Consider the following 12,759-nt stretch of genomic DNA (forward strand, 5'->3'; position numbering starts at 1 on the left):
CACCTGTCTACGTTCCTCCGTCACCTGTCTATGTTTCTCCGTCTCTCTGTGTAGTTGCTATTTTCGACCTACGAATCAAGCCATTCAAGTATTCTAAACTACAGTTACGACCTCTGCAGCTTATTCAATCAAAATCATTGTCCATTTCTCACTTCAATCGGATAAATATTTGATCTGAAAGAGACTTTCCACAGCCCGTAGGTATTACTGCCGAGCTATTCAGCCATCAACATTCAAGAATGTTCTTTTGTTCACTGTTTAAATTTTGTTTGTTTGTTTGTTGTTTAACGTCGCACTCAGCAACATTCCAGCTATATGACATCAGTCTGTAAATAATCGAGTCTGGACCAGACAATCCAGTGACTGACATCATGAGCATCAATCAACGCAATTGGGATACAATGACATGCATCAACCAAGTCAGCCGGCCTGACCACCTGATCCCGTTAGTCGCTTCTTACGACAAACATAGTCGCCTTTTCTAAATTTTGAATTGAGAACTTTGTCCAAACAGTCTACAAAGTGTAGTATGGAATGGAAGTCGCCAGTTTGAAGCTAGTGCCATAAAGCTTTCTGATTGGTTAACATTGACTTCTTGTTTGTCATTTCACTGGTCGGTCAAAGTTCGCAATGTCTTCCTGATGTGATCTGTAATGGGATTTCCTGAGAACTTTGTGAAGCGAGCAATAAGATCTGATCTAAGTGAGTGAGTAGGTGGGGTTTAATGCCTTTTCAGTTACATCAAGGTGCATTAGCTTAAAGAGTCAGGACAATGAAGTGAGGCAGCTGTCAGACCGTTACCGTTTTGGTGAGACCCCCGAGCACGGGTATGGTGCAGACAAACCCAGAAACAAAATCGGGACAAACCTGGATTCAAACTCTGATCATTATTCTGGCCTGCCCAAGATGCAACTTTGCAAATCAGATTGCAGCACCACAGAAGACTGGGCTACCTGTGCCCCCTTGACTAATATGACACTGCTCAGAAGCCGTGGGATACAATGACATGCTTTAACCAAGTCACTGAGCCTGACCACCCGATCCCATTAGTCGCATCTTAAGGTGAGGAGAGGTGAAATGGGGTTTAAAGTCATGTCCAAGATTATTGCACTCATACAGTGACATGCATGTACGTGTGTGTGTTTGTGTGGCTGCTTGTACTAGTCCGGACTGATGCCCATTAATAGTGCTAGCCCAATGAGATACCACGGCGCAGTTTAACATGAATACTCCACTCAGACACAGTATACTGGCTCCGAGACAACCAGTCCTTGTTTAAGCCTCTTAATGTCGAGCGCCAGACTGGGTAACAACAAGTACCATATTTTAATGTCTTTTGGTATTGACGCGGCTGGAGATCGAACCCCGGACCTTCCGCTCTCGGGGCGGACACTCTACCACAAGACAAGCATAGTTTGTTGAAGACCAATTCTACCCCGTCACTTGACAGGCCTTCTGACAGGTGATGGGAGGTGTGTAGTGTATACAAGCTTGTGAAGCACTGACGATGTCTAACAATGGTAATGACTGTTTAGTAATGCACTAATAAAGCGAGAGTAGAAAGAGGGTAAAATCTAACAAATTTCTTTCCTTTTAACAATTACATACATCATAAGTCTGGCTACAACGAAACTTGTAATTACTGACTGTACAAGAAATTCCATTACAATTATTGTCCAAAGAGTGGTACTAAGCAAATGAAAAGTCATTGTAGCAGATTTCATTATTAATAACTCTTCATAGCCAATCTTCAGAACTGAAATCAGCGGTCTATCAACAGTTAAAAACTGAAGTTGAAACTATTCCTCAGGCCAAAACAAATTGATTAATAATATGTATGATTTTTGATGACAGTGGGTATCAATATTTCTGTTGTCGAAATTGAAATGACATGAAATTATATATTTAATTCAATTTTTCTCATAGTTGCTAACTGCTATTTATTGACCAAGAATTCACAAAGCATTACCCACTTAGCAACAGGACTTTTTTTCTGGGGTCATTTTCAGGACTTTGGTGGAAATATGTTCCTGCCAAAAAACTCATAAGAGCTCATCATAAAAATCACAGTTATTCTTTAAGATCACAACAAAATAATTCTCATTTCAACAGGAAATAAACCAATAATAAAAAATATATATGTAATTTTCTCTTTTTTTAACATGAGTATCTGTTGTAGCCTCAGAAATTTAGCTTAACATTCCTCTGAATTTGGACAACTGTTGAGACAAATCTAGACAGACGCAGACTGTTAGTAAGAGTGACAGTCATGTTAGCGACAGACTTATGTAGTGTATAAGCAAGGTTCTCGTTACATCAGTGTTGGGTTTTTGTGACACCTTGAATGGCGTCTCCCCGTTGACCTTCATGGACGAGTTGCTCTTGTTCTCAAGGTCGTTGAATTTTTCCTTCTCTTTCTGTTGTAGCTGAAGATTGAAAAGTGCTGCAGACTCGATTATCTGACTCGCCGCATTGGCGGCCAGGTTGGACTGCAGAGGTAGACTCTTGCCGTAAATCTTCTCTAATAGTGTTTGCTGAAAGAAAAACAACTGTTCATAAACCCGACAACCAAACAAGTATGGACTTAATACAGAATTGTTTGTGTTTGTGTTTGTTGTTTAACAGACAGAGGCTGAGTGTCATCCTTTGTTTTCAGCTCCACCTTTTCAGAGATTCACGAAGAATATACACATTATCATCAATGCTCATGTTTGTTTTGTTGCTTAAGACTTCACTCAGGAATATTCCAGGTTTACGACGGCAGCCCGCAGATAATCAAATCTGGACTAGACTATGCAGTGATTGCTTGTTTGTTTGTAGTTCAACACTGCATTCAGCAATATGGCGGCAGTCTGTAAATAAACGAGTCTTGACCAGACAATCCAGTGCTTGTCGTCAAAAGCATCGATCTACGCATTTGGGAAACGATGACATGCATCAACGTAGTCAGCAAGCCTGCCCACCCAACCCTGTTAGTCGCCTCTTACGACATTCATGGGTTGCGGAAGACCTATTCAAACCAAGATCTTCCCGGATTGATATTATTAGCGACAATCCACATGATATTTATGAAACAAAATCACTCACCACTTCCTGTTTTGACAAAGCATGACCAATTTCTTCTTGTGTAAAGTTGACATAGGCTACGGAACCATCTATAGAGCAACACATCAGCTCCAGGCCGTTTTGACTCCTGGGAAGTAGACAGAAAGGAGAGTCAAGTCACAAGTTTGTTTGTTTGCTTATTTGTTGTTTGACACCGCAATGTCTTGGTACGACACAGTCAGGGGATGTCATCAACATGTTGGTTGGCTTGTTGTTTAACGCCACTCTCAGCAATATTCCAGCAATTTGACGTCGGGCTGTCTATAATCGAGTCTGAACCAGACAATCCAGTGATTGATATCATGAGCATCGATCCACGCAATTGGAATACAATGACATGCATCAACCAAGTCAGTGAGCCTGACCACCCGATCCCGTTAGTCGCCTCTTTTGACAAGTACAGTCACCTTTTACGGCAAGCATGGGTTGCTGGAGACCCATTCTACCCCGGATCTTCACGGGACTCAAGACACAAGTAATGCAGCTTTGACCAGTATTTGGGATGTATTTACACCTGCTCAGGGGCTGATATTCAGGCCAAAGTCTACTCCAAATGTTAGTAAAAACTTCAGAACTTCTGCCTTTTATGGCAGCAAATGGACCCGGTTTGATCTTCCAACACGACAAAGCCAGACCCCACACAGCAATTTTGACAGGGAATTTCCTTCAGAATGCGGGAGTCAATGTCATGGACTGGCCGTCAAGGTCTCCCGTCCTTAATCCCATCAAACACGTCTGGGATGCTCTTGGCAGAAGTCTGCGAACTCTCCAGAACCGACTTCAGAATTTGCAAGATCTTGGCACCATTTGGCAGCAACAATGGCGTCGTCTTCCCAATCATGTGTTCACAAGCATCACAAGGTCCATGCGGAGGCGTTGTGTGGCAGTTGTCAACGCACATGATGGCCATACACGCTACTGAACTTGTGTGCCATCAGACTTGGGACTTATGATTTAAACTGTTGATGTTATTACCGAATACCGTAGGTGCTTGGAACAAATTATGGTTACCACCGTTAATTAAAATCCTTCTTTGGACATTAATGATTAAAAATTACCTTCTCTGATATATTTGTCCGTTGTATATCATATATGGGATTACGTTTAAAAATGTGAAGTTTTTAATTTGACAGTATATATAAATGATAACTAATTTTATGGTATTGTAGACCGGACCTGCTTTTCACTGATAATAGGATCAGCACATTGGTAGAGGTTTTAATGTTAGGTTTTATACAATCTCAAAATACTAAATTAAAATACCTCTAAATTTAAGAAATGAAGCATGTTAAGAACTTGCTGGCAGTGTAATGTGAAGAACTCAAATGCTGAAAGCAAATCTGAAAAGGGATGAAGAAGTCACAATTGTAAATAGTTTTCAGTATCACAGTATCTGTTTGATACTACTTGCTGCACTACTCACCATGATATATCCATGATTGAGCTGTTGAACAAATCATGTGTGACAACCAGTGGTCGTCGCAAGGCAGTCAACTGTAATAAAGAATATATGGGTCAGATGTTGTAAAATCAAAATTATTCCATCTATATACATGTATATACATGCCAGTCCTTGTTTTATCCCCTTAAAAACAAACGCCAAGGAGGGTAACAACAAGTACTATCGTTTAACGTCTTTCGGGATCAAACCTTGGACCTTCTGCTCTCCGGGCAAACACCCTACCACTAGACCACAGAGGCGGTAGCATTCATTGGGTATTAAGTAAATTTATCAACCCAAAACCCATCCAAATCAAATGGCATTGATCATGTTGATCAAGTTTTGGTAGTTATAGATTGTACTGCTGTTGTTTGTTGTTTAACACCATACTATTCCATATTCCATGGCAGTCTGAGTCTTGGCTAGGCAAATCTGTAACTTAATATTATGAGCAACAATCCATGCGTGACAACCTGATCCATTAAGTCGCCTCTTACAATCAGCTTAGGGTTGTATGGGACCTCTTCTAACTGGGAATCCCAAACTGTCTCCAGAGCCTTCTATAATCAATACAATTTCCAATGAGCCTAACTAATCACTGTCATCAACATGTCATCAATGTTTGCTGAAGACCTATTCTACCCTGATCTTCACGGGTTCAACAACATGTACAGGTATTGACAGGGTACCTACCCATATAGAGAGAGATCTGTCTTTACTTCCAATAGCACAACATGAATATTGCTGACTCTACAAAAAGAAAAAACAAAACATTTCATGATACAGGTCTTGAGTCCATTTGAAGCATCATCATTGCATGAGAAAGTGTTTTACGTAACAGCCCATTCATATATTGTGTCCAGTGAATAATCTTGTGTCATAAAGACCAGTAGTCGAAAACATCACAAAGGTACGGTGACACACACAGCCACGTCTCTCACATCACTACAGTCTTGTAGCATGGATCATCCGCAGTGCATTTGATGTGGGCTATGCAGTAGTGAGTGAGTGAGTTTGGTTTGACGCCGCTTTTAGCAATATTCCAGCAATATAACGGCAGGGGACACCAGATATGGGCATTCACAGATTGTACCCATGTCGGGACTTGAACCCAGGCCCTCGGCATGACGAGCAAACGCTTAACCACAAGGCCACCTGACCGCCCTGGGGGCCATGCTGTAGCCAGCTGGTTACTGTACTGATTGGTTTGTTGTTAAACGCCGCACTCAGCAATATTCCAGCTATGTGACGGCGGTCTGTAAATAATCGTGCCTAGACCAGACAATCCAGTGATTAATATCATGAGCATCGATCAACGCGATTGGGATCGATGACATGCATCAACCAAGTCAGCGAGCCTGACCACCCGATCCCGTTAGTCGCCTCGCCTTACCACAAGCAGAGTTGCCCTTTACGGCAAGCATGGGTTGCTGTAGACCTATTCTAATAATTGAGTCTGGACCAGACAATCCAAAGATTGACATAAGCATCAATCCACACAAGTGGGATACAATGACATGAAATCATCTTATTTGTTGCAAAGATAATGTTTCATAATTGGTAATACTAAGGAACCTAATCCAAATTACCTTTCCTGAATCTTTCTTTATCTTTTTGGTCAAAATTTGAGGGTTAAATCTCTGGAAGAAAAATAAAGTGTTAATGTAAACATATGGTCTAAGTTTGTTTGTTATGGTAGAATTGTTGTTTAACGCCACACTCAGCAATATTCCAGCTGTATGACGGCGGTCTGGAAATAATCAAGTGGGGACCAGACAATCCAGTGATTGACATCATAAGCATCGATCCATTCGATGGCATGCATCAACCAAGTCAGCGAGCCTGATCCAATCCTGTAAGTTGCCTCTTACGACAAGCAGAGTCACCTTTTACGGCAAGCATGGGTTTCTGAAGACCTATTCTAAGAAGTAATGAAAAGGAAACAAAGTAGTGTTATTATTAAGTAATACTTTCATAATGAATGAATCAGATATCAACCAGGGCTCGATTCAAGCAATTTGATTTAGCCTGCTTAGGTGCAAGTTGACATGAATAGCTAGTTGCACCAAACTGAACCAGGTTGCACCCTGGTTTCATAATTATTTCAAAACTGAAACACATGCATAAGCTAGTCTAAATAAGTAAAATCCTGGAACTCTGATGACTGTGTCATGTGTCGTGAATCATAAATAACATTGTGATTAGTGATATAGTGTGGTGAATGAAGTTTAGAGACATGAATATGTTCAAAGACTGATGTTTGAACAATAAGGCATGATAAGGGTTAGTCAAATTTAAATTCAAACTTTTTAGACAAGCAGTTGGTGCACGTAGACATAAATATAAGTTGCATTTTTCAATAAAAGGGTGGACTAGTGCATGTTTAATAGAGCAAAATCAAGCCCTGTTGATCATTGTCATTCTTGAAACACATTTCTTTGAAGGACCAAGCTGTAATTATTGCATAAACCATCTCAAAATACCAGACTGCTCAATTATAAGCATAGCTAAATCGCAAGCTGAAGATTCATGTTTGAGTTTACAAATGAGTTCATGAGGCAGTGATGACTCACAACAACAGTAATAGCTTTCCGATGTCCAACAAAGTCGAGCGTTGCCTTCCAACCATCTCTCTCGATGATCTGCGCCGTGGGACCGGAGTTGTTCATGGCATGTGCTGAGACGATGTAGTGGCCATCTGGCGACCAGTTGAGACGAAGTACATGGGTCGTACCGCCACACTGAATAGACAGACAATCGTGTACCAACAAGCAACAATTGGCAAAGTAGAGCAACAGCTTCTTGTGTCCTATTTGTTGTGTAGCCTAACAGTCACAAATATTCTGTAAATAATGAAGTCTGGACCAGTTGAACAAGTGATTGATATTATGAGCAACTCCTGAGCCGGCAGTGTTCGATGTCACACCATTCATATATCATCCTTTATTTCCGACCCTTTGATGTTCAGACCCAACTTATGTCAGCTACCTTGTACACCTGTGTTGTGCAGCCTATTGTGTGACTTTATTGTACACCTGTATTGTGCAGCCTGTTGTGTGCCCTTATTGTGCACCTGTATTGTGCAGCCTATTGTGTGCCCTTATTGTGCACCTGAATTGTTGAATTGTGTATTTGTTGTTCGAATTGTACAGCTGCGTTGTGTGGCTGTATTGCACAGCTCAGTTTTGTGGCTGTATTGCACAGCTGTATTATGTGGCTGTATTGCACAGCCGTATTATGTGACTGTATTGCACAGCGGGGTTGTGTGGCTGTATTGCACAGCTGCATTGTGTGGCTGTATTGCATAGCAGCATTGTGTGGCTGTGTTGCACAGCTAAGTTGTGTGTCTGTATTGCACAGCTGAGTTGTATGTGTGTATTGCACAGCTGTATTGTGTGGCTGTATTGCACAGCTGTATTGTGTGGCTGTATTGCACAGCTGTATTGTGTGGCTGTATTGCACAGTTGTATTGTGTGGGTGTATTGCACAGCTGTATTGTGTGGCTGTATTGCACAGTTGTATTGTGTGGCTGTATTGCACAGCTGCATTGTGTGGCTGTATTGCATAGCAGCATTGTGTGGCTGTATTGCACAGCTGAGTTGTGTGTCTGTATTGCACAGCTGTATTGTGTGGCTGTATTGCACAGCTGTATTGTGTGGCTGTATTGCACAGCTGCATTATGTGTCTGTATTGCACAGCTGAGTTGTGTGTCTGTATTGCACAGCTGAGTTTTGTGTCTGTATTGCACAGCTGAGTTTTTTTGGCTGTATTGCACAGCTGAATTGTGTGGCTGTATTGCACAGCTGAATTGTGTGGCTGTATTGCACAGCAGCATTGTGTGGCTGTATTGCACAGCTGCATTGTGTGGCTGTATTGCACAGCTGCATTGTGTGGCTGTATTGCATAGCAGCATTGTGTGGCTGTATTGCATAGCAGCATTGTGTGGCTGTATTGCACAGCTGAGTTGTGTGTCTGTATTGCACAGCTGTATTGTGTGGCTGTATTGCACAGCGGGGTTGTGTGGCTGTATTGCACAGCTGTATTGTGTGTCTGTATTGCATAGCGGCATTGTGTGTCTGTATTGCACAGCTGTATTGTGTGGCTGTATTGCACAGCTGCATTGTGTGGCTGTATTGCACAGCTGCATTGTGTGGCTGTATTGCATAGCAGCATTGTGTGGCTGTATTACACAGTTGTATTGCACAGCTGCATTGTGTGGCTGTATTGCATAGTTGTATTGCACAGCCGCATTGTGTGGCTGTATTGCACAGTTGTATTGCACAGCTGCATTGTGTGGCTGTATTGCACAGTTGTATTGCACAGCTGCATTGTGTGGCTGTATTGCACAGTTGTATTGCACGGCTGCATTGTGTGGCTGTATTGCACAGTTGTATTGCATAGCAGCATTGCGTGGCTGTATTGCACAGTTGTATTGCACAGCTGCATTGTGTGGCTGTATTGCACAGTTGTATTGCATAGCTGCATTGTGTGGCTGTATTGCACAGTTGTATTGCATAGCAGCATTGTGTGGCTGTATTGCACAGTTGTATTGCATAGCAGCATTGTGTGGCTGTATTGCACAGTTGTATTGCACAGCTGAGTTGTGTGTCTGTATTGCACACCTGCATTGTTTTTGGTCACAAGCTGTGACTGACAACTCACCTCTTTAAAAGGCTCTGCCACGCAAGTCTCCTGCTGCCAGTCTAACGTCCTCCACACCTTCAGTGTCTTGTCATCTGACTGTAACACGTGGATCAATGCCGTACAGTCACAACCCCCTAGTACACCTCTACTACTCCCCCCTTGCCTTAATACCAGAACAAAATGCTTTCAAAAGGCTTTTGCTGAAGCATCAGAACCAAGACGTTTCAAGCACTGGTGTATTATTGTTACACACAGGTTCTACATGTTCTGGGACACTGATTGACATCCATTTTGTCCAAAAGATGTTTTAAATGTTGGTAATGATATAGAAGAAAGTCCTATCAAAAGAAAAAAACAATGAGAATGTCCCAAAGCCATCTCTAGCAATATCACAGAATACACCGCAAACACTCGTTTACATATTTAATCTTGATAATCTCATCAGTAATTCACTGTCATTAAATTAGTGTCAAGGAAAGCAGCATTACCTGTGAGGCTAAGTACTTTCCAACTGGATCCCAAGTAACCCCTTTCACAAGGCCTGAGTGACCCTTCAACGTTGCAACTTGCTCTGAAATAGAACCAGTATCCCAGTCATATCATGGCGTGTCAGTTTAATGTGGGAGGAAAGCCCGCAGTGATGCAGGTAGAGGAGACTTGCATTTCACTGGTAACTGCACCAACAGGTGAGGTGAAATAGGGTTTAACGTCGCATCCAAGATTATTGCACTGTTGCTGCCAGTTGGTTCTTTTAAGGCATAGATAATGAATGGAATGGATGGCAGTCGTGTACTTGGACCACAGTGATGTCAGGAAATTCTTGAAAATGCTACATGGAAAAAGAAATGCATGGTTAGGTCATCGATGACATGTGAGGTGAAATGGGGTTTAACATCGCGTCCAAGATTATTGCACTTATATAGCGACGTGCATTTACGTGTGTGTGTTTGTGTGGCTGCTTGTACTAGTCCGGACTGATGCTGATTTATAGTGCTAGCTCACCGAGATACCATGCCGCAGTTTAACATGAATATCCCACTCAGACACAGTATACTGACTCCGATCCGACCAGTCCTTGTTTTAGCCCCTTAATGCCGAGTGCCAGACAGGGTAACAACAAGTACCATCTTTTAACGTCTTGTGGTATGACGTGGCCGGGGATCGAACCCCGGACCTTCCGCTCTCCAGGGGGACGCTCTACCACTAGACCACGGAGGCAGTCTAACTGCACCAATAAAGAGGAAGAGGCTCAAAGCGGATTTGAAATTATCATGCACATTGCAATGAAAAAAAAAATATATTGAACAAAATATTTCTTTTTCCCCCTATTTTCCTGCTAAGCCACTTAGTTTGTAATCCTACATGAATCCTTGTAAAATGGCAGGCAATTTTTTAAAAAAAAACTTGGGTTATTTTGCTTGAAATTGAGATTTTGGCAAAGTTCTTATTTAAATTAATGTGAGCATGTCAAGACAAATCCCTGTATAATGACTACCTCAGAACAGGTTAACTCACCAGGGAACTTGTGCACGTTCCACACGATGATGGTATTGTCCACACTGCAGGAAGCCAGCCAGATGTCCTGGGGGGACCACGCCAAGTCTAGCACATCTGAAACAGAGCATCACTTGTACAGCTCATTGTCTCAGGGACTATCTATTTATGAGTGCTTGGGAAGCCCCGACAAGTCTACAATATCTGTTTGTTTGTTGTTTAACGCCGCACTCAGCAATATTCCATCTATATGACGGTGGTCTGTAAATAATCAAGTCTGGACAGGACAATTCAGTGATTGACATCATGAACATCTATCTACACAATTGGGATACATGACATGCATCAACTAAGTCAGCAAGCCTGACCACCCGATCCCGTTAGTCGCCTCTTACGACAAGCATAGTCGCCTCTTACGGCAAGCATGGATACTAAAGATTTATTCTCCACCGAGATCTTCACAGGTCACTACAATATCTGAAACAGTACATCACATCACATCACTATGATCACTCAGGGAACTATTTTGAGTCCAGGGAGTTTTCAGTAATAATTTGTGGAGGTCCTAGGCAGGCAATTGGGTCCCTGGGTGACCAACATACCAACAGCAAATAAAAGAAATATCCAGAGCAAAGATGAACACACAGTGACACAGAGAGTCTAATAGTGATGGCGATTTCCTTGTATGAATATATGAGGTGAAATTGGGTTTAACATTGCTATATAAGTACAATTATCTTAGATGCACTTGTGTATGTAAAATATTAGTAATAATTCAGAGGGACTAGTAAATATTCAGAGAGACCAGTAAATAATTAGAGAGACAAGTAAAAATTCCATGACCAAGAAGAATTCAGAGAGACCAGAAAATATTCAGAAACACAAGTAAAGAGTCAGACAGACTAACAAAGATTCAGAGACACCATTAAATATACATAGAGACTACAAACATCTCGTCATTTTAAATGAGAATTTTAAATGAGCATTTATCAGAATCACATCCTGAGATATCCCTGTCAGGAGCTTAAGCATGTTAGTACTATTGCATGCAATACTTGACATGTGAAACATGCTGTTGGATAAACTTTGTTACGACTGGTTTATGCAAATATGGATAAATTTCCTTCCAATAACAGGGATAGCAAGGGTTGTGAGACACACAATACATGAGAAAGAAGAACGCCATACCTCCGAGATGCCCCCGCAGTGTAGATGCAGGCCTCCATGATTCGACATTCACAACGTTTGACCCGAACACTGATGACGGCCGGGCAAACCTACAAGCAGTGGAACAGAATAATACACTCTTACTATGCTTAAGTCCGATTAAACATCCGTAATGTAGTCACTGTTTCTATTTTATTTGTTGTTAACGTCGCACAATATTTCAGCCACAGGACGGTGGTTTGAAAATAATGGAGTCTGGACCAGACAATCCAGTGATTGACATCATGAGCTTTGATCTACACATGGCTTGAATACGTGTCCCTATGTATGTTTTCTAAGCTGCCAGGGCGCTTATTCTGGTGAATATGGTAAGTCATCTTTTACTAGGTGGGTTGGTTTGTTGTTTAACGCCGCACTCAGGAATATTCCAGCTATATGACAGCGGTCTGTAAATATTCGAGTTTGAACCAAACAATCCAGTGATTAATATCATGAGCATTGATCCACGGAATTGGGATTGATGACATGCATCAACAAAGTCAGCGAGCCTGACCACACGACCCCTTTAGTCGCCTCTTACGACAAGCATAATCATCTTTTACGGCAAGCATGGGTTGCTGAAGACCGATTCTACCCCGGATCTTCACGGGTCTCTTTTTCACTAGGAGTACATGTAACCTGTGCCTGAAACACTATGGCAGGAACAATCACATGAGAAAGTTGAATAGTTCACTGGTGACACCCTTTCTTCATTAAGAAGGGATAAGACGGGCTTTAAGCTGTCTCTTACTTGCTGTGCTGCCAGATCATGATAAGCTTGTCATCACCTCCCGAAGCAAGGAATTTGCCACTGTGAGACCAGCGAACACAGTTCACACAAGCTGGAACCACCAAACAACGTCACGTTA

General features: G+C 41.9%; 1 protein-coding gene across 2 annotated transcripts in view; it reads right to left on the reverse strand.

Annotated features, from left to right (window-relative positions):
- Positions 1-12,759, reverse strand: part of LOC139456249 (protein HIRA-like) — a 40,505-nt gene that overhangs the window by 23,302 nt on the left and 4,444 nt on the right. Inside the window, exons 4-14 of one of the 2 annotated variants that reach the window (XM_071237866.1) lie at positions 12,642-12,732; positions 11,873-11,961; positions 10,706-10,801; positions 9,679-9,761; positions 9,209-9,286; positions 7,120-7,287; positions 6,136-6,186; positions 5,240-5,296; positions 4,529-4,599; positions 3,088-3,193; positions 2,340-2,534 (exon numbers count right to left, since the gene is read on the reverse strand). In XM_071237866.1, coding sequence (XP_071093967.1) covers positions 2,340-2,534; positions 3,088-3,193; positions 4,529-4,599; positions 5,240-5,296; positions 6,136-6,186; positions 7,120-7,287; positions 9,209-9,286; positions 9,679-9,761; positions 10,706-10,801; positions 11,873-11,961; positions 12,642-12,732 — 1,085 coding nt within the window. Of the gene's footprint in view, positions 1-2,315; positions 2,535-3,087; positions 3,194-4,528; positions 4,600-5,239; positions 5,297-6,135; positions 6,187-7,119; positions 7,288-9,208; positions 9,287-9,678; positions 9,762-10,705; positions 10,802-11,872; positions 11,962-12,641; positions 12,733-12,759 lie in introns of both variants that reach the window. The other variant, XM_071237865.1, reaches the window with a different exon arrangement.

This window comes from Haliotis cracherodii, unplaced genomic scaffold, assembly GCF_022045235.1.
Source record: "Haliotis cracherodii isolate W230 unplaced genomic scaffold, xgHalCrac1.p SCAF_11, whole genome shotgun sequence".
NCBI classification, from domain to species: domain Eukaryota; kingdom Metazoa; phylum Mollusca; class Gastropoda; order Lepetellida; family Haliotidae; genus Haliotis; species Haliotis cracherodii.